The sequence below is a fragment of the Trematomus bernacchii genome, unplaced genomic scaffold, assembly GCF_902827165.1.
Source record: "Trematomus bernacchii unplaced genomic scaffold, fTreBer1.1, whole genome shotgun sequence".
Lineage (NCBI taxonomy): Eukaryota > Metazoa > Chordata > Actinopteri > Perciformes > Nototheniidae > Trematomus > Trematomus bernacchii.
In genome coordinates this window covers 468,906-491,473 of record NW_022988024.1, presented here as the reverse complement: position 1 = coordinate 491,473, position 22,568 = coordinate 468,906, and the positions used below count along the sequence as shown (strand labels likewise).

At 38.8% G+C, this 22,568-nt stretch overlaps 1 protein-coding gene across 3 annotated transcripts in view; it reads left to right on the top strand.

Annotated features, from left to right (window-relative positions):
• LOC117472245 (tetraspanin-18-like) overlaps positions 1-18,768 on the top strand; it is a 33,605-nt gene extending 14,837 nt beyond the window's left edge. For all 3 annotated transcript variants that reach the window (XM_034117419.1, XM_034117418.1, XM_034117417.1), the window contains exons 3-9: positions 9,147-9,236; positions 10,320-10,514; positions 11,349-11,423; positions 15,289-15,387; positions 15,474-15,641; positions 15,913-15,996; positions 16,699-18,768. In XM_034117419.1, the coding sequence (XP_033973310.1) occupies positions 9,174-9,236; positions 10,320-10,514; positions 11,349-11,423; positions 15,289-15,387; positions 15,474-15,641; positions 15,913-15,996; positions 16,699-16,746 (732 nt within the window). In that variant the 5' untranslated portion in view covers positions 9,147-9,173 and the 3' untranslated portion in view covers positions 16,747-18,768. The remainder of the gene's footprint in view (positions 1-9,146; positions 9,237-10,319; positions 10,515-11,348; positions 11,424-15,288; positions 15,388-15,473; positions 15,642-15,912; positions 15,997-16,698) is intronic.
• Positions 18,769-22,568: the final 3,800 nt, after the last annotated feature.

Below are 22,568 nucleotides of genomic sequence, written 5' to 3'. Positions count from 1 at the left end.
ACGAGTGTAGTCATTGCCTCTTTAGAAACACTCCCATTAGGCTTACTTTGTCCAACTTTTCTTTTCTTTAGTATTAGAGTAATCTTAAAGGTGGGGTAGGTAATTTCTGAGAAACCGGCTCGAGATCGCTAGAATTTGAAAATACACAACCGGAGAAAATCTGCCACTTCCTTACAGAGCCCCTCCTCCAACACACACGAATGCGCACATGACCAATGAGGGCACGAGATAAGTTTGTGTACAGATGGAAAGCTGACAGGCAGGTAGGCCATCCAGTTATTTTAGCCGGGCCGGCTAAAATGATTGGTCGTACTTTTTACAGTACTACGGCTTCCACAGATGACATTTTGTTATGGATTTTTTGTCAAAGCACTTAAGATATTCATTGCTATCAGGATGTTAAGAGCATTCCATGGAATATAACAAAAAGTGTATCTCGAGCCGGTTTCTCAAACTTACCTACCCCACCTTTAAGTATTTTTCATCTACCTTCATTCCGTTACTTCAAAACCGAAAAAAATATCAAAATCCTTCATTCAATTTGCAGAATTTGAACTAAACTAAGAGTTTCGAGGATTTCAGCCAATAAGATTCTTGAGTTCTACCAGCACAATTAAAAAAAGTTTTGTATTACAACTTTATTATGCTATTTGAGTCTTAAAGGTGGGGTAGGTAAGTTTGAGAAACCGGCTCGAGATACACTTTTTGTTATATTCCATGGAATGCTCTTAACATCCCGATAGCAATGAATATCTTAAGTGCTTTGACAAAAAATCCATAAAAAAATGTCATCTGTGGAAGCCGTAGTACTGTAAAAAGCACGACCAATCATTTTAGCCGGCCCGGCTAAAATAACTGGATGGCCTAGCTGCCTGTCAGCCTTCCATCTGTGCACAAACTTATCTCGTGCCCTCATTGGTCATGTGCGCGTTCGTGTGTGTTGGAGGAGGGGCTCTATAAGGAAGTGGCAGATTTTCTCCGGTTGTGTATTTTCAAATTCTAGCACACTCGAGCTGGTTTCTCCAAAATTACCTACCCCACCTTTAAGCCGACAGGTACAAACCTGTTACAACGTCCCAAAATATTTCCATTAGGAGAAACGCGCTGCAGTCTCAAAAAGGATGCAAATAAAAAAACACAAAAGGCCAAAACACATGCAAAGGAAAAAACATATTTGAAACATGCGCTGCATTAAATAAAGGCGTTGCATAAACAAGGTGCTGCAAATAAAAAAAACGCTGCAAATTGAAAAAAAATGCTGCAAGAAGATCATAACACAACGTGTTTCCAGGAGACACAAAAAAGTGATGCACACAGCTGGGACATGAGCGCTTGTTCAGGGATTATAAAATGTAAGTTTTATTGGCTTTATAATGTTTGATTGGGGTAACAATGTGATCACATGATTCCTTCCGATGTTCTTGCAGATCTGCTGTAAGCTAGCTAGCTAACGTAGCTAACCTAGTCATTTGAAATACACTGGCAAAACAATTACAATTATGAAACAGACTAACTGTGCCAACGGTGACAGTATACTTTTCAATATAATGAAAAAGTAGGATAGTGCACCGTGTTTCTCCTAATAGAAGTCTTTTGGGCCGTTGTAGCGCATTTGCACCTGTCAGTCACTATGATAATTTTAAATGTACAATAACTTTTCTAAGCTGTTTTAAATCTGCATTAGTTAATAATTTAACATAAGGGAGTCAAGTATGCTTACTATACTTGTTTCATTGTCAACAAATCCCATAAAAAGACAATTAGATTATAAAGTAACCCTTGGAACTCATCAAAATCACCATAATCCATCGAGATATTTAGCAGTTATTTACAAAGGCAAAGAAATTGAACACATAGATGAGACTCCCACATCTTTGAGTATCAACCACACCGATACACCTGAGATTTATCAACATCAATACACTCCTCCAGTCTCATTACGGATGTAGGGATGCAGAAAGAGTAATTCCTCTGGGTTTATCCCTGTCCACGTTCACTTCTGCAATGCTCTGATGGATGAAGGCAATCGAGAGGAAACGCACTTCTGTACACGCTGCACTTCCTGCAAGCCTCTCCTGCTCTGTGATTTATTGGACCGGAGCGTCCTGTCACTTGTGGGTAATCTGTGCAGAAACAGGTCCACAGTTTGGCTGTGGGAAGCTTCAGGATTCACACTGGGATCCAGTTTCACTGCCGCTTTATGCTGACTCTGCAGTGCTCAACACTCTGACTAGTGGTTTTGTTATAAATGCTTATTAAGCTGTCACAAGCTATGAATGTAACTGGAAGTAAAACATTTTTATTTTAAGTAAAATAATAATACTTTTTTTTTTGACATAATCTCTCCTTCTTGAGGAATTATTTGGCTTTATACTCAAATTTGGAAGAAGCAATGTCTCCTTGTGAAACCTTGTCAAATTTAGACTAATCCTTAGAGGCTTATACTACCAAGGATTTTATAGGGAATTCATGCTGCTAACAGCACGGACAGTACAAACAACAGCAACAGTGCTGACGAAGCTAACTGTTTTCCTGAGGGAAAACTGAAGGGCAGCCACTATTTTTCAGTAACCTTTGTATGTACAGACATTTGGGCCATAAGATAGCCTTCACAGAGAATCTCCTTTACAACACAAAAAGGGAGAGTGAAAACATGGCAATATGTCAATGTTGCTAAAATAATACCCCGGACATGTCATTTAGATCCTTAAAAGCTCGCATATCAGTATTTTTTCAGCAAGACAGACACGTTTAGCAACCTGCTGGTGAACATAGTGGAGCATTTAGCAGCTAAAGAGACAGATCTTTATATTAGGAGTGCACACTCAGGCAGGCAAACAGACACAAACACACACCAGATGCTCAAGCTGCCTTCACATGGCAGGTAGAATGGCTCTGCGCTGATTGTGCGGTTGTTTTCCTATGGAGATAGTTGATAATTCCTATGAAAGTTGCTCAATGACGCAAGAAAACAAAATGCTGTGACTTCTGATTATAAAAATACCCGGATCATCCATGTATATAAGCTCAGAGCATGCAAACTTGCATTTTCATAAGCCCCGCCCCCAATCCGCTGTTATGACTGCTCTCCACTTAGTCAAATGAGTTGAACAACTCAAGCAATTCGTCTCTTAGTTTTATAACTTTTAGGGCCTAATGAAGTGTTCAAACTGGGTAGTTTATTAAGCTCAAAATAAATGATATGCTGATTTACGCTAAGGACTTCTCTTTTCCAATGTAAGTCAGTGGGCAGAAGTGTTTTTGGACCCAATAGCCGCTTTCACACCAAGTACTTTGCCGTACTTAGTGCCCAGCACTTAGTACCCCCATGGAACTAAGTACAGATCGCGTTCACACCGGAATAAGTTCCCTGAGGGAAGATTACGCAAATGAAGCCGCTGACGTCACTTCTTCTTCTTCTGCTTTTACTAATAATGCTAATGCCAGCAAATACAATGGCGGCTTCACAAAACTTTTCAGAGTTTTACGGGGCGTGGTTTGCAATTCGCCCAGCCAATCGAAATTGGTACTTTTTTCTCCCCAGGATAGTACCACCTCTCTAGCAAGCACTAAACATGGGAGTAAAAGTTCTCTGAACTAAGTAATCTTTTTGGTGTGAACGCAACATTTCAGGCACTATCGGAACTAAACGGGAAAAGTACGGGTAAAAGTACTCCAGTGTGAACGCGCCTATTGACATCACGATCTGACACATAAATTGTAGTACCACTGTTTGACCACTTCCAGTATTTGCTTCAATTTCCAGCTCACTTTCTTGGTTGATTACCTAGCGTCACGTACCGCTGGAAATTGTTAAATTATTTTAACTTTAACCTCAATTACCGCTGACTTAAAAAAAATAAGTGCAACCAATAAGATAACAGCTGTATGAAGCGCCACAGTCAAGCAGGGGATGTAACTATAAAAAGAAAACTTAACTGGCTGTCTCTCCGCAAGGCTCTGCGTCTTGCCTCACGATGAGCAAAGAGCAAATAAATATCTTGTCAAGGCAGATAATAACATATGTATACATCTACGTATCAAGCCGTCCCAGTGTGAGCTGATCAAACTGAACACCTGAAGGATCTCCAGTGTTAGCCCACAGGAAACCGCTGCAGGATTATTGAGCCAAACCGCGGCAATTCTCCATGACTGCAGAGAGGAGAGGGAATTATTTGTGGCCGTTCTCTGTCTGGCTGCGTGAAATTACCCAGCTGCCCCAAGACCTATTTTTGAAAGGAGCCGCAGCTGCTAAATGGGACCTGAACACCACTCTGAGCTGCTGTGAACGTAGGTGTGTCTTTGTGTGAGGTACACACTTAAACTGAAGGTAGAGGAAAGAGTAGGACCTGCATTTTCTGTAACAGGATTCTCCAGTAAGCTGCAAACATGTTTGATTGTTCAGCCTAAAGACAGTTAGTCTGGTGGCTCAGGGTGAAAAGCACTTACCCACCAGTATAGAAACACAGATTGATCTTCCTGCTGCAAAACATTCAAACACACTTCATCTGATAGAGTTGCAAGTAACAAATAAATGGAGTATTGGTCAACAAAAATATGATACAAATTTCTGAAGGTAAAATACTGCTTTGCTCTTTGCTTGGATTATAAATATATAATTCATAATTGCAGACAACAAGTTCAAAGTAATGCATTGTTGTTATTACACATAAGCAATACTGGAAGAACTGTTCAATCAATCAAAGTTGATTTAAATAGCCCGATATCACGCATTTTACATTTCTCTGAGGGGGACTTTACAGATTGTACAGAATACATATGACACCCTCTTTCCTTACAACCGACAAGCAAAAACACCCAACGAAACCCTACAGTTAACGGGGGGAAATGGAAGAAACCTCGGAGAGAGCAACAGAGGAGGGAAGTTGTGTTTGAATTAAAACAGATAATACATTTACAATATAGTCCAAATGCTTGAAAAATCAAGTGTCTATTTAAAGTTGAAGATGAAGATAGATCAAGATGGATGTCAACAATCTGGGTGCCAAACTGTTGTTTTCTTCATATAAGGACTGTCCCAATTCCAACGTTTCAACAGAAACAGAAGCCTGAATAGTTTTTAGCCTTTTTTCTAGTGCATCTAGTTTTGCATTCTACATTGAGATAAAGAAAGAACACATTACTAATAGTATTTAATTAAAAGAGCTGTTTCAATTATAACGGTGAATATAATTGTAGTAATGTATTATGATAAATTAAATCATGATTACTTGTAACCGTGACAGCTGTTTTTAGCATTTAGGACCCCTGGTGCTTTAATCAAGACGTCTGTTTGTGATTATGGCAGCAGTTTTATGATTGCAGTAAATGTGACTGTAATCATGTTTTCTTTGACACACTGCCATAACACTTGTTATATTTTGACAGCTCTTTGTTTCTTCTTGTTGTTTCTTCTTACAACCGCAGTCATCCTTTGTTCATTTCACAATCACAGATCAATCAGCGTAATTGTAATCCTTGCGTAATTGTGCCGACATGAGTGATTTACATAGAAGTGTTAATAAAGCTGAGTGCATGTGCAGGCAAATTCCTTATTTAAGCCAAAGAGGCAGCAATTGCTCAGAGTGCACTGGCTGACACAAAACCTGCATTTTAATTGCAGTAAAAGCCAAGCTACCGCCATTTCGCTCCATTAAAGTAAAAGCTCAACACAGCGGTCAAATTAGCAGTAAATACACATTTACACTGCAGAGAGCTCACCGCAGTCAGACAAAGAGCAATTACTGGAGTTGTTACACAGGACACCTGAAATCCACCAAAAAATAAGGCCATCTTACCGATCTCACTTTCAAACCTCTCTTTTTCCCTGCAAGCTTTGTTCGTTTCAATTGTGAATTTTGAAGAAGACAAGCATGCTTAATTTCCAGTTACAATGGAAGTAAATACAGAATGTATTGCACAAACACTATAATGTGTAGACAATAGTAAAAGAGCAAAACAGGGTAGACCATTTGACAAATAGATATTACCTTGAAACTTCCCCAGTTTATTACATAACTTTTTTTGTATTACATGTTTTCTAAAATGTTATGTTTAGACATGCAAATTAGGCATTAGCTAATGCTCACTTTGTTTCTAATTTAGAAGAAATCTACAAACGCAAAGGGACACAGTTAGTGAAAGAAACACCAAAATGTTTATTTAGTCTAAAAAAGACAATTTAGTGTGAGATGGGCCGTAGAATCAGAGCAGCAAGAGCGTTATCACAAACGCTTTCTGCATCGTTGGGATTAAGAGAGAGCTGAGAAGGCAATGCTCTCAATGTATCGGTCATCTTCGTTCCTACTCTCCCCTATGGTGGTGAAGGATGGGTCATGACCGAAAGAACGAGATAGCGGTTACAAGCGCCTTACATAGGTTTCCTCTGGAGAGTGGCTGGTATCTCCCTTCGAGATAAGGTGAGAAGTTCAGTCAACTGGGAGAGATTTGGAGTAGAGCCCCTGCTCATTTGTGTAGAAAGGAGACAGTTGAGCTGGTTCGGACACCTAGTCATGATGCCTCCTGGCCACCTTCTTAGAAAGGTGTTCCAGGTACGTCCAGCTGGGAGGAGACTGAGGGGCTGACCCAGGACCAGCTGGAGGGATAATATCTCCATGGGAGCACCTTGGCATCCCCCAGTCAGAGCTGTTTGATGTGGCCAGGGAAAGGGAAGTTTGGGACCCTCTGCAGGCACTGCTTCCAACGCGACCCGACTCCAGATAAGCAGTGGACAATGGATAGATGGATAGTCTAAATGCAGAATTGATATAAAAAAAAAAGAATAACCCAAAATGTCAGAGTTGACCAGTGCATAGAACATTTTCGCCAAAACGGCTTACTGTACCTCCAAATTGAACAACCAAATCTGTTCTTTGTAACTTCTTTCTATAACAACACATTGAAAGGTTTCAGATAATTATGTGCCGTCCATGACCTGCTAGAAATGACTGCGGTAAAAATAAAATGACTTTGTCAGGTATAGAGAAAGTTGGCTATAGGCAATGTCAATAGAATGTAAACTGATGTCTTTCGGGCCAAATTAATAACGATTTATCCTGAGTGAAACACGAACATCTGCATCCAATTTCCTTCTTAAGAAACAAATGTAAACCTCATGGTTGCGCTACAAAAAGTCAGGCAAACGTGGACGTTCGCGCGAGTACTTCAATACTTAAAATATTCAGTGTGAAGTGGATAGAACGATCACAGGCTGTGACTTTTAGCGAGGCTCAAAACACATCAGTGAGCCACACTGTTGCACCAAGTGACTTGTTCCTTCATTACCATTAACATGTCAACATACTGCAGTGAAACATTAGAGCGGTTTTAGGAAAATACTACAAACTTTGAGTTGTTTTTGTAGATTTACATCTTCAGTAGGAACAAATGAGGATGGAGCGGACTGACAAAGTCTTCAAGGTCCTAACCTATAAGCTTCTTCATTTACAAGACTGATCGCTAAGAGTGTGTTACATCTTACTGTGTGTTCTTTCCAAAGAATCCTTTTCCCTTGAATTAATAGAGTTGGAAATAGTCGGTTAACATAAACAGCTATAGCCAACATGGACGGAATAAAAAGTGATCACCTGCCTCTAAATACTAACCATAGTAGACACAACGTTTGATGTGATTAAATCTGAAATAAGGCCCTTAAAAGGACCTTTCACAGTAGTCTTGCTCTTGATTTGATATTAAAGAAAACTCTCTGTCCTCTTTGATATGACAGGTGGCTGCATGTTTTATCTGGTAAACACCATCAGGGACCATAAGTGCACAGTTGGTCCTCTTCACACCCCCACTGATGGACCCACTTACAGCAACATGTCCTCCTCAGTAGCAGCCAACGTCCCTCCATGTGTCAAACCAAGCCACAGGGACAGGCTGGCAGTGTTACGTCCTCTGACGAAAACTGTTACTGACAAAGTGTCATCACACCTTCCTCCGTCCTGCTTCTCATGTTTGCTCATATCGACTGCAGATAAGACACAGAGTGTTCAGGAGCTTTATGCAACATGCTGCATAGAGTTACATGTATGCATGCTGCATAGACAAATCGGTATTCATGTTGTCATGTAAGAAATTTCCCTCATCTTTACGCCTTCAAAATAACAGAAAAATATATTCTTGATTCCTGCTGAATTAACGTTTAGCCTTTAAGATTCTTACATTACTAGGGCTGCAACAACTTATTAATTTACAATATTCATATATTTTTTATATTTCTGTATTCATTGATTAAATGTTGTCCACAAACTGCCATAAATCTCTGAAAAAAGCTCAATAAAATATCCAATATAGCATGTTTAGATTGTTCTTTTGACTAAGTTAATCATTCACATAATACGCGGTAAAACGGGTCTGCGTTGACGTGTTGCTCGAGTAGTCGTAAGTGCTACCGTCGGTGTTGCACACCGCTCTAAATTGTTGCCTAGCGCTGCGCTCAAATTCAAATAGTTTCAACTTTGACCTTGTTTACTGCTTATCTTTCGACGCCTACCAATCAGATCACAGCTGCAAGGTAGCAGGTAAGGTAGCAGGTAGGGTACTGTAACGATAGAATTCAAACTGAACTATCTTTGTCAACCGCAAGGCCCTGCGGCCAACCTCGCACTGATCCAAAGAGAGAGTTGCGTATCATGTGAATGATGCTTTAAGATTTGGGATTTTGGGCTGGAACAACTTATTATTTTACATAATCAATTACTGTGCTTATATTTCTGGATTTATCGGTTAAATGCTTGGTCCAGAAAATTGTGAAATAAACTCAATAAAATATCCCAGATCTTAATGTAACATTGCTTATTTTTGTTTCACAACGGTCCAACACCAAAAAGATATTACATTTACAGAGATATAGACATAAAAAATACACAACTTTAGGAAGCTGACTCATAATCCAGGTATCAGGGGATTAATTGTTGCATCACTGATAGCAGTATTTTCTTAATCACTCGTACATCATTTAAACCTGCCTTAATAATTGTTTTGGTCACTTGGGGGTTGGTGAAACAAGAAATAAACACAGTTACATATTGTCACGTTTTATTATTTTTTTTACAATATAATGTTTTAGCAAATGGTTGCTTATTTTCACATTCGTGTGTGTGTGTGTGTGTGTGTGTGTGTGTGTGTGTGTGCGTGCGCAGGGGGAGGTCTCAGCCCGAGGCTCAGCCATGGAGGGGGACTGCCTCAGCTGTATGAAGTACCTCATGTTCATCTTCAACTTCTTCATCTTTGTGAGTTCAACACTCTTCGTGCTCTCTCCTTCTGTGGTTTAACATCAGAAAACAATCCTGTAAAATTAAAATGATGTCTTTGATATGTTTTCCAATATCTTTCCTTGTTGTTGTAAGATGCATTTTTGTTGTTTAAAATGTTAACTATAAGCTTTCAAGTCAAGTCTGAATATTCCCTTATTTAATTAACTGACAGCAGAAGATATTCATGTTGTGAACATTTCAGCAGTGAGTGAATGCTGAGATCATTTTAAATCTCTTATGCTTTTTACTGACAAGATGTCATGTATAAATGACTTTGATTCATTATATATGAATAGAGTATATCTGTAAAGGAAAATGGGGGGTTACGTATTGTAACCCTAGTTCTATAAGCACAGACAGAGCCCTCTACTGGACTCTATGGGTACTACTCTCATCAATGATACGCGAGCGTTCACACACTGAAGTTGTATAAACGTAGCGGGCCGATCAGGGATCCCGCTCTTGCTGCCTGGATAGTCTGAATAACCTTGTCAGACAGTCCACCCCTTCTCAGCCTGTCCCTCTCAGGAGCCAAGCCTGGAGAGGTTGGCCCAGAGTGGGTAGCTCTGGCCAATGGGTCAATAAACACAAGCTTTAGAAGATCAGACTTTACCAGCAGTCTAATCAAGCTAACTTTAAAGTAAAAACAAATATAATATTTTTTTTCCCCAAAATCACAGTTTACAGGACACAACTTCGTCCTTCCACTGGCCATATATATTTTTACAGTGGTCAACATCCCTCCATTGTGCCAGAATTGCCATTTGATTTATTGTTTTAGTTGTGTTATATTTTATTTATTTAGAATATTTTTATATTTCTCATATTCTAACTCCAATTTTTGAATATTCTAAAGAATTCAAAGTTTATTGTTCTTTTAAATCATGTTTTTGCATTATTTTCCTATTATATTTTCATTACATTAGTGTCATCAAATGGTCATTAATTATATAACTTTATTGAATTTTTTTCTGGCACCATATATTTTCCAACAAAATAAGTTATTGTGACAGGGGAAAGTTGTCTTAATAAGTGAACATTGAGCCCTCTCTCTGCCAGCTGGGGGGCTCCTTCCTGCTGGGTGTGGGTGTCTGGGTGCTGGTGGACCCGATGGGCTTCAGGGAGATCGTGGCGGCCAACCCGGTGCTGTTCACCGGGGTCTACGTCATCCTGGCCATGGGCAGCATGCTGTTCCTGCTGGGCTTCCTGGGCTGCTGCGGAGCCATCAGGGAGAACAAGTGTCTGCTGATGTTTGTGAGTGTGCTGCAGCGTCACCTGTCTCACGTCTTCTGAACACAGGGACATATTTGTTTTAGTGTTACAGCAAGAAAAAAAAGAATCCTGTGGGATTATTTCAGTAAAAGTAAAACATTACAGTACATTTTAAATATAGAATAATGCTGTACTTTTACTATTGATTGACGCATTACCTTGGAGAACTCTAATCACGTAGTAAAGCAGAGGTTATTATTTTAATTATTTTGATCTATTTTACCTTAAGGCTAGTATCCAATAAGCACATAATGTATTTACACTCAAATACAAATACAGATGATATATTTTTTTTACAATTTAAATAAAGAAATCTGGTATCTCTAGTCCCAGAATAATATACTAATAACTCTTAGAAGCCTTGTCTGTTTATTTCTTACAGCAGTTTTGTTCTATCTAATTAAAATGTAGTGCTGTAATTTCATATTTGCCTTAAAAAAGTGGTAGAAATGCTACAAAACAAGTCTCTGTCCGGAGCACAAAGTTATGTAATAGCCGAGTGAAACAATACAAGTGCGCCATCTAGAGGAATGCATGTCTACAAAAAGTACAAGATACTTTATACGATCCTTTTTTTTATTCAGCCATTACTTCACCAGACAGTTTCATTATGGACAAACTATTATTCACACTCAGTACACTTTATGTTGAGTAAACGGACAATTTAATTATGTTTTTTGTCCAAAATATGCATGTCTTGAGTCAGAACTAGGCATTTGACATTCTTTACAGAGTATAACTATAATTATTAGAATATCTTTGCATAAAAATACGTTGCCTAGACTACACTAATTATTTCTTCTTCACTGTTTTCAGTTCTTCATGCTCATCCTCTTCATCTTCCTGGCCGAGCTGGCGGCTGCCATCCTGGCGTTCCTCTTCAGGGAGCATGTGAGTACTGTCTCAACGGAGCTAAAAGTTCAAAATCACTTTAATTGTCCCTAGGGAAATTGGTCTTGGACATAAAGTCTGCTAAATAAAATAAAACATATCATTAAACAGATGTGGAGTGCATCACGCTGTTAATTGCCAACATAAAGTGCATTCATCTACGCTCCTCATTCACATCGTCCTTATGTCCAGGGTTTAGGAGTTTTACTTTTACTTCTTCTTTTCCTGTATTTAATCTGAACCCTTTAGCATCTACCTGATGGTTACAGTTTGTATTCTGCATACAAGACATTGGAGGGGTCTGCCATTTTTTTACGAGCTCTCTTGTTATATCTATGAATTTTAAAACATCTTTAAAAACAAATACTGTAAAATTATCCGTCAAGTTGCACTATGGGTATGGAAGCTGGTGAAGTCAGAGGTCTCCTTACTTAAAGGGGACCTATCATGCAAAATGCACTTTTGTACGTCTTTTCTACATGAATATGTGTCCCCGGTGTTCCAGGGAACTCACCAAGTGTCAGAAAACACAACCCTCTCTATTTTCCTCCATACCCAAATCTCTAAAAAAGGGGCTGCAACGGATCTGATAAAAACTGATCCAGATTTGAACACGTTACTGACGTCAGGACAGTGGCGCTACGGCTATTGGGCCAACTCCACCAATCAGGAGGAGACAACCACGGCATTGCCGTTCGAAAGCGCTGGAGACGTTGTAGTACATATGCCAGGCCTCTAGATGGTGCTGTTCTCACAGAATCAGCCCTTGCTAAAACAGATCTAAAAAATGTCAAATAGAGCAAAATGAGGCATGGCTAAAATGCATGATCTGTTTGGTATTTTGAAAAAAAAAAAAGTATAAATATGCCTTATATAGGTATGGTCCTACACTATATTATTCAAATATAGCATGATAGGTCCACTTTAACAGCTGATGGTAAAAAGATGTATGGATGTCGCCACACACAGTCTGTTGTCTGTCAGTGTAGCAGATGTGTTCGATCAGGTGCAGTCAACATGTGAAGTCGGTGTGGTCGTAGAAGTTTGACCTGCACCCTCAAAGACAGATAAATAAATTGATGTCATGCAGACAGCTGCAGCTACATGGATGCAGAAAATGTAGTTTGAGCTTCAACCCTGTTCACACTTCTTTTTCCTCTAAGAAGCGTCAAGTTGTGGACATGTTAAGTGTAGCCCAGAAGCTAATTAAAGTTCATAGAGAATTGTGAAGCTCTAAGAACCATGAGGATCAGATTATCTTTTGTTTTATATCCTAGTTGAGTTGGCGTAACTATCAGTGGCGTTTTTCTGTTTCCCCTGGGAGGCAAAGCAAAGTTGAACTTTCTCCGTGTTGACCTTTGACCTTTGAGTCTCCCTGGGTGGTGCCAGGATGTTATTCCAAGGTTTAAATTACAAAGAGTGGCAGCTCCAGTGCTTAGTCTGCATGTGTGAACAGAGACATGGGAGGCACATGAATATCTATTGCAGATTTGATCCTTTGTTTGAAGCAGTACATATGTCGTTTCTCTAATGTTTGGCTATGTTGTAACGTTGTGTTTTGAACAGAGCGACAATCGTACCGTAAGAGTTGATCAGAGGCGGAAGAAGTACTTAGATCTTTCACTTAAGTAAAAATAGCATTACTATATTGTTAAAATACTCTGCCATAAGGAAAAGCCCTGCATTCAAGTAAAGTACAAGTTTACAAGCATAAGCATTAAAATATGCTTTAAGTACTAAAATGTAGAATAATTTCCCATTCATAGACATTATATCATTGGTTATAATTATTGATGCATTAATATGTGCATTCATTTAATGTTGCTCCTTCTAAAGGTGGAGCTGATTTTATCAAAGTTTTTATTCTTCTGGGTTGCTTTTGGGTTGCTTATTCCATTGAATAATGTGATCGCTTAGAGCGATCTAAGCTATCACATCTATGCAGACGACACCCAGATTTATTTTAAAATCACACCAGGAGGAGACTATTCTCCGATTAGAACACTGAGCAAGTGCATTGAGCACATCACTGACTGGATGACTCAGAACTTTCTCCAACTGAACAAACAAAAAACTGAGATCATTGTTTTTGGAGCAAAGAAGGACCGATTAAAAGTAATCGCAGAGCTTCAGTCGGCAGACTACAAAACCACTAATAAAGCCAGAAATCTAGGTGTAGTGATGGACTCAGACCTGAGCCACATTACAACAGTCATTAGGTCTGCATACTATCACCTGAAGAATATATCGAGGATTAAAAAACTAATGTCACAACAGGACTTAGAAAAGCTTGTCCATGCTTTTATTTTCAGTGGTCTCGACTACTGCAATAGTGTCTTCACAGGGCTGACAAAAAAATCCATCAGAAAGCTGCAGCTGATACAGAACGCTGCTGCACGTGTCCTCACTAACACTAAAAGAGTGGATCACATCAGTCCGGTTCTGAAATCTTTACATTGGCTTCCAGTCGGCCAAATAATTGATTTTAAAGTTCTATTGCTAGTTTTTAAATCATTACATGGTTTAGGACCAAAGTATATTGATGAACTCCTACATAATTACGAGCCATCAAGGTGCCTCAGGTCTTCTGGGACGGGTCTGCTATCGGTTCCGAGAGTAACAACAAAACATGGAGAGGCAGCATTTAGCTATTATGCCTCGACACTCTGGAACAAACTACCCCAATCATGCATGTCCGCAGAAACGCTTACTATTTTTAAATCGAGACTAAAAACATATCTCTTTACCGCTGCTTTTAATTGAGCTGCTCATATTCGAACTACAGTATGCGTTTTAAACATGTATTGTATACCTGTGGTGTTTATTTTAATTATTTTATTATCTTTGCTTTGTAGTGCCTGTTGTACAATGCCATTATATAATGTGTTTTTACTGTATTTATTCATAAAAAGTATTTTAATTTGTTTTGTAAAGCACTTTGAATTGTCGCGTACAGAAAAGTGCTATATAAATAAACTTGCCTTGCCTTGCCTTGCCTTGCCTTGATGCACTTATTTATATTTTGTATCAATAATCTGAATTGGACAATGAACTTAAGTTATCAGACAAATGTAGGGGAGTAAGAAGCACAATATTTTTCTCTGAAATGTCGTAAAAAGAAGTCAAAGAAAAAAAGGTACTGGAAAATGGAAATACTCAAGTCCGGCAGTGGCTCAGTCAGTAGGGGCTTGGAGCCGTAGGGTTGCCGGTTCAAGTCCCCTGTCGTGGTTCCCTTGAGCAAGGCACATGTCGCCCCCCCCCACTCCCCATTGCTCCCCGGGGCTGTACAATAGCTGCCCACTGCTCCTAGTACTAAGATGGGTAAAAAGCAGAGACTACATTTCAATGTGTGTGCTGTGTGCTCTGCATGTGTGACCATTAAAGAGGGTTTCATCCCTCCCATTCTCTATTTACAGTCCAGTACATTTAGGCTACCTAAAATGAGCTTAAGAGGCCCAGTTATGTAACTTAAAGAGGCCCAATTTCCTTTTCCGGTAGTGTGTTGTATAGTTTTTGAGCATGTAAATGATCTGCAGAGGCTAATATCCCCAAGTTCCCTCCATTTCTCTCCCGCTCCCCCCCTGCCTGAAACACCTCCATTGGACTCCTTTGTTTTCTTCAGTAACATAGTGACATCACTATGTAACACTTTCGCTTCTATATGCTAGCGCACCAACACATTGTACGTGATAGGCTAAGGGCCGGGAGATTTCCAACTCATCTCTAAGAGGTTGACCAATCACAACAGAGCCGGCCAACTAACCAATCAGAGCAGACTGGGCTCTGGTTTCAGACAGAGTTTGAGTAAATGTTCTTAGTTACTTTCCAGGTTTCTAAACTATTCTGTGTTGGTGTCTACTTCCAGTTGACCAGAGAGTATTTCAGCAGGGAGCTGAAACGTCACTACCAAGGTCACAACAACACCGACGTCCTCACATCCACCTGGAACGCCATCATGACCACGGTGAAGCATTGATTCTACACTCACCTCCTCTTTTCACCCTCCTCTCCACCTTTAATCGACCCCTCCCTTCATGTGTCTGTGTACAGTTCGACTGCTGTGGTGTGAGTGGCCCAGAGGACTTTGACGAGAGCCTCTTCAGGCTCCTCAGCCCCACTAAAATGGTCCCAGAGGCCTGTTGCCAGGGGAACAGTTTCCCCGGAGACGTCAGTATGGAGCAGTGTGTCAGCGGCAGCATGGTGTTCAGACACAACAAGGTCATATGCAGATTTATTTATTCAGTTAATAAATATTCCTGAATTCAATATTTGATGAGTTGTAGTATTGATATTTTAAAAAAAAAGAGTCTTGCGGCACTATAGCCATTTTAAAAACACTATATTGTTTGATAATTCCACAAGTATTTCAATTCTAACCCGTTATTCCAGTTAAACGGACACATCACCATATGGCTGTCTTAGATAAATATAAAAAAAATGTCATACCCAGGCAGTTTTCTTCATATCGCTGTATGTTTCATTCATGCAGGGCTGTTACTCTGCCGTGGTGGACTACTTTGAGATGTACATTTACACCGCAGGAGCTCTAGCCATCGTGGTGCTGACTATTGAAGTATGTTCTGTTTCCTCATTTCCTTATTTCCTTAACACTGAATAATGTTTATCGCCTGTTATTTCTTTTCATGCCAGGGATTTAGGACAGTGATGTAGGTTAACAATAATTACGCTTAGGTTTTCAACAGAAACAATACATCTAAAACTGCCACTTTCTACACCAAAGAAATCAGATCAATTCCTTTTAATAAACATACTTTCCTTACAGGTTATCTTTTAGGGTGCTGATTTCATGCATCATTTTATGAATTATTTGTGTTGATGCTATTTAAAGCAAGCTTTCATTCAAATTTAAATTAAAAAGGGTTTGTATGTGTGTATGCATATTAAACAAGAGTAGTACAGTTGTCGACATGTGCAAATGTGCTACAACGGCCCAAAACATTTCCATTAGGAGAAACGCGCTGCACTTTCATGAACTATGCAAATATAAAAGCACAAATGTGCCAAAACACATGCAAATGAAGAATAACTTATTATTGCAGTTGACACTATTATTGCAAAATCTGCTGTAAGATCATTTAGTAATTTCAAATATACTGACTCTTTGCAGAGAATTGACCCAGTTCACTGCAAAGTACAGCACAGTATAAAATATAACACTGACACTATAAAAAAAAAAGCAAAGAAAAAACAACTATTGTTGCATCTGCAACCATGTCATACAGGGGAATGACAGTTTTGTCTTTACTCTCTGCAGCTCTTCGCCATGGTGTTCGCGATGTGTTTGTTCCGAGGCATCCAGTAAGCGCTGCATCATCACCAGCCAGTGGAATGGCACAAGCAGAAGGAAAACTAAAACTGTAAAATATGACATGTATTTGTACAGTGATGGTTTATGTGTCTCATTGGTTTTGTGACATCATTTTGTACTTCACAGTAGCAGCAGCAGCAGCAGGGTGGTAAGGTACTTCCTTGGGCACAAAAGACACACATAAGAAGTAACAACACCTAAGCACTGTCTTTTTCTGAAGTAAAGGTTTACCACTGTGGGCTAACTGAACTATAGATGGTCACTTCAGTCCAATCTGTGTGCAGGAAACTGGCCCTAAAGCTGGAAACATGTTTAGTAGCCCAACTTTAACCTCCAGTCGGCCGTGATGATGGATAATGCGGATCAGGGAGAGTCTGCACAGCACAGTTCAGGTACACTCAGCACATCTTAACTTCCCTTAGAACACTCAAAGCTGTCAGCACAAGAACAAAAATGTGAATCAACAATTAAAATCAGAACACGTCAGGCCTCATGCAAGATTATGATTGTATTCTCATTATGAACCTCTTTTTATTTTTGCTGTGAGGTTTGCTTAAGTGCACACATTTGTTGTTCAAACTTGATGAATGCAACCTCTTGTGTTTATCGGGGCCACCTGTTAACTCACAAACACATCATAGACTGAAACACAGTGGAGCTCTAAGTCTGTTTTTTTTAAAGAAATCAGCAGGCCAAAAAAGTAACATTAGTATCTCTCAGTATTTGAATATATTAATACAGCTAAAGACAATTTCACATTAGAGTAGAACCATACTTTGACAGAAATAAAGGGGAAACGCTCTGAATTGAAAATGCTAAAAAACATTTGGTTAAAGATTGTTTTGTTACAGGCTGCCATTTAGCTGAGTGGCCAGTAGGTGGAGTCCTTTGTCCAGTACACAGGTTAGAATCTGCCTCAACGAACTTTCAGGCAATGTCCTCCCCTCTGATTCACACCTTTACCACGATATCTCTTTAAAAAACTCACAACCTTAAAGAAAGATACAAGTCTCTGCTTTGCACAGGTATTACGTTCTGTATTATAGTATGTTTTTATCACAGTAGAGTGTTGTGGAGTCTGGTAAGCCTTCAGTCTTTTCAATGTGTAACTCAAATGTCTCACTGATACCTGAAGAAACACACTCCCACCAATGCAGCTCTTTGATTTGTTTTTACAAAATAATCAAGAAGTGGAAAAAGAATCTCGGTCAATTGGCACAATGCTAAGTTTTGTTTTACTAATTTATTTTCTATTATAGTAACATTCAAGCTGTACATATCAGATTGAGAAATTACGATTATTTTATTCATTTAGTTTTATGATGTCTTGAAAACATGAACAACATAATGCAAAGAAAGACAGAAATAACTAACAAAGCAAGCTGAACAAAACAAACCAAACTGGTCAAATTAGCCATATCTACAAAATAAGTAAGGTAAATCAGACCGGGAGAGGGGTTACGGTATGTAAATAAAATACCATATGAATACAACATAAATGTATTATTGGCATTTAGATTTTTAAGTCAAACAGGTGTTTCTCCTGTTTTTTATTCATACTCAGTCATTTTGTATATGTTAAAATGCTGTCTTCGCACACGAGGTTCTTGCACGAGGCCTGAAGTCAACAATTTTCATAAATCATAAATCATTGATCAGTTTCCGTTCACCGTCAATAATTGTCCAAATGTTTGTTTACAAGAGTTTGTACATAAGTATTAAGATGAGTCGTATTTAAGATGGTGGAGCACCTGTAAATAAATTTCACAACGAGACTGAATGTGTGTGAGTGCATGTATGTGTGTGTGTATTTGTACATATACCTCAGTGGGCCTGTGGCAGTGTACAGTGTGTTCTCCTTTTTGTGCACAGTGTGATAATGTTATTGTGGTCAGTAGTTCTCTATACAATGGAAGTTTAGCTAAGACAGTATTTTACTGTGAGTGTGTTTGAAAACAAAAAGTCTATTTGTATAAATGGCACTGATTGATATTAAACAGATTTCTGTGATTTGAGTGATGTGATGTTGCGTTTATCCTTTATACACAAACACAACTCGCAAGATCATTTATTAATATAAATATCCTAAATGCATAAATAAAACTAATTGTACCTCTGACCTTTCATCATAACTGATTGTCTTAGTGTGGTCCGGTGCAAATTCATTTCAATTTGGCAAAAGATTCACTTGGACTTAAAGATGAACTGATAAGAGTTGGGGGACAGTTGAACTAGTCTCTGAAGACATGGCATGGTACGAAATTCAATAAACATAATTATTAGGAAAAGTCGCTAGCAACGTGTTCACGTGTTTCCGATAAAAATGTTTACATGATGGCTGAAAGCACATTGAAGCCACCAGTGTGTAAACATATCATGTGTAGACTGCTCACATTGGGCAAGAGAAGCTTCACCTGTTGGCAGGAGACACAAGTTTGGTTTAAATGGTACTGGCGTAATTAAAACATTAACATAATATATGACATAAAAAAGAAAAAATCTATATTATTATTTTTGTTAAGTTTCGACCGTTCAGAGTCTGACTTTCTCTGTGTCATCTTTTGATTTGATCATTAGAAAGGATGTAGCCATCTTGTGTACAGGCTGTTTTTGTTGACTCAATGTTTAAACCCCCTAAAAAACACAAATACACTTCAAACTAAAACCAAAACATATGATCGTATTACAAGCAGTCTTATGATGCCTGGTAACCACAGAGTGCTATCTCATGCAGCTAAATATAACATTGAAAGCAAAAGTGAAACAAGGCAGGCATCATCTCTGAACTCTCTGCTGGAGGTTTTTGATATTCCTGAATTATATTCATGAATTCAAGTATTTGAATCCATCACCAAATGTGGAGGACACCTCTAGAAAGGACTGCGACGGCTGCGCTGTTCCTCGGAATAATGATGTCGCAAATTGTTGGAGAAGGTAGGTTCAATGACACAGATAATCAGATTCAATTTAACATGTAGGACGTTTATTTTATTGACAATTGTATCCCCTGGATTTATTTGTGTTTAAATAACACCCATGACTGATACTGTTGAACGTCTGGCTTCATAGTTCTAGCAAAGAATAACAGTGATTACTTTTCCAGTTAAAGTTTGTCATCACTTTCCTGTCCAGTGAACACCATGTATCTCTGATGTTTGTGACAATCTCATAAATGAAGTGTTCCTTTTATAGGTATGTAAAGTATTCATAATTCTTAAGTGCAAAAAAAATGGAAATGCATCAACAAAACAACAGGGCTGTATCTCTGAGCCTGTGAAAAGTTGTCAGAAAAATGTATCTGCAAACACATTTTATAGAATATGTTGCATTGTAGTAGATTAAAATAGCCAATACAGGATATAAATTAGTAGAATCACAAACATATACAGCAGAAAAAATGCAACATAAACATGAATACAACAAATAACAACACTGAGAGGGAAGATGTTACTGAAAAATGTAGAGCTGCAATAATTAGTTGACTCAAAAGTGAGAATCAAATAGGCTTTTACGCTTATTTTTAGCCTCTTGAATATGTAGATTTTCCTGCTTTTTACCGTTTCCATCATATCTAAACCGAAAATCTTTGGGTTTAGGACTGACAAAACAAGACATATAAAGCCATTGCTTTTAACATTGACAAGATGTTTTGGAAATGTACTTTACCAAACAGTTAATTGAGAAAATTATGATCAGATTAATTGATCAGATTTTAATTGAAGTAAAGTATTTTCACAGTTACATGTAAAGGATCTGAATATTTCTTTCACCACCGTGTGATATTGAGATGTGATTTAAACAGGCTTGAAGCCCTGTGGCAGCTGCAAAGGAAGAGATGCCTGTGTTTGGGTGTGTCAGTGTGGAGGACCTCTTCAATGCTCTTCTGTCCCCAGGCAGTGCTGTAAAAGTGCTGAGTCAGCCTGGTCAGCAAGTCACCCTTCCGTGTTCGTACAACTATGAGGATAACACGCACATCCCTCAGCTGTCTGTGCAGTGGAGGGGCCCAAACAACCAGCTGCTGTGTCACTACATCAAACACAAAGCTTACCAGAACTGCACCAGGGGGTACACCATCAGCTACAGCCCCGGCAGCATCACACTCACCATCCAACACGTCCACATGGAGGATTTTGGTGCTCACGTTTGTTCAGTGAGCAAACCCCACGAGTTCTCTGACTACAGCATGGAGCTGGCCAGGATGTCAGGTGAGTCTGACAGGTGGAGGCGGGACTAACAGTCCATCAAAAAAGAATACATGCTGTGATACTGTGGGTTAACAGGATGTCTTTGTTTCTTTAGAGTATGTCACCTCAGCTCCAAAGAGTGGAGGGGATCAGTCAGGTATGTTTACATGAAGCACACTTCACAGTCATACAGACCAAACGTACTTTTACTATAAATCTAATGCTTTCTTCTTGTCAACAAATCAAAAAAAAACAAAATCATCACTGTGTCTTTCTGTCTGTGGCTCTTAGCTTAAAGCTGTGCAGTTTTCTACTAAAGAGGCATATCAAATAGCACTCAGACAGTTAGAAAATAGCTGGGGAAGATAGGGGGTGCACTTAGCAACTGAAGAGATACTCCCTCCAGACTTGGTAGAGCTCCAAGACTTAGCTAAAAGAGTGTCTGCCTACAAAAATACATCATCACTGCACCACTCTATGCAGGTTTAAGCATTGCAGGGTTTTAAACCTTATGCTGAAAGGGTTTTTACAATTCTAGCATTCTGATGTTAACCTGGTATAATCATGTTCACCATCATGCTAACATTTAATAAGCTAATCAGCATAACACAGGCCCATGTGAATGTCATTACTTTTGTAGGGAGTCGGTCTTGTCCAAACTTTTGGACACATTTAAGCTTTCAACTGAAAATAAAGTATGAACCAAAGTGATGGACGATATGATCGACATCCAGAGAGCAACATGGCTCGCTAGGAGGAAGAAAATGTTTAGTAGGATACTTCTCCTAAACTGCTGGTCACTAGGAAATATCGCCTTTTTTGACACATAGGAAGAAGAAATACTGTATCACGATATGATACGCAGACAATACCTTTTAGTAGATAGGCCTACATTTCCTGTTGGTTTTAGTCGTATCATGAGATTGGTTGACAATAAGAACTATCTGACTATCTTTCATAAAGTTTTGATTTCCAGTTAATGTTGCCAGGTTGTTTATAGGCATTTGTCTTCTTATTTAAATTTGAATATTTTTGTATAGGAAAGACCGCACTAAATTAATCTGTCCCTTTGTCATTTCAGGTTCCACCTGGACACTCATCATTTTCCACACTTTATTGTCTGTTTGCATGTAAGAGATGAACACTAGGAACATATACAGTATAACGTTTCAATGAACTTGAATATCTACTCGTGTCACTCGGCTACAGTATGTTCAGGTGACCTGAACTGAGCATAGGTTTGGACACTGTGAAAATATGTTGAGTGATTAATGTCAGAGCCTGTGGGTGTCTATCATTATCTGTAAACCAGCAAATAATAAAATATGTGTAGCTTCAGAGTTTTACAAAATATTCACATTTCTCACACAAAGTTTGTTCATGTGTTCATAAAGATAGTAGAGAGAAAAACATGAACATTGATGCCTGTGGTTCTATATTACCTACTACAAACTTAATAAGAAAAAATGTTAAAAAAAGAAGCTCCATAAGATAAACAGAAACATTTGACAATGTAAAAGATTGTTTCTTGGCAATAAATCTTATACCGTTGGAAAGCCTGTTTATTTTCCGTTTAAATGGTGCCACATTTGTGAGGAACAAGCATTTGTGGGATGAGCAGCAGAGCTGAGT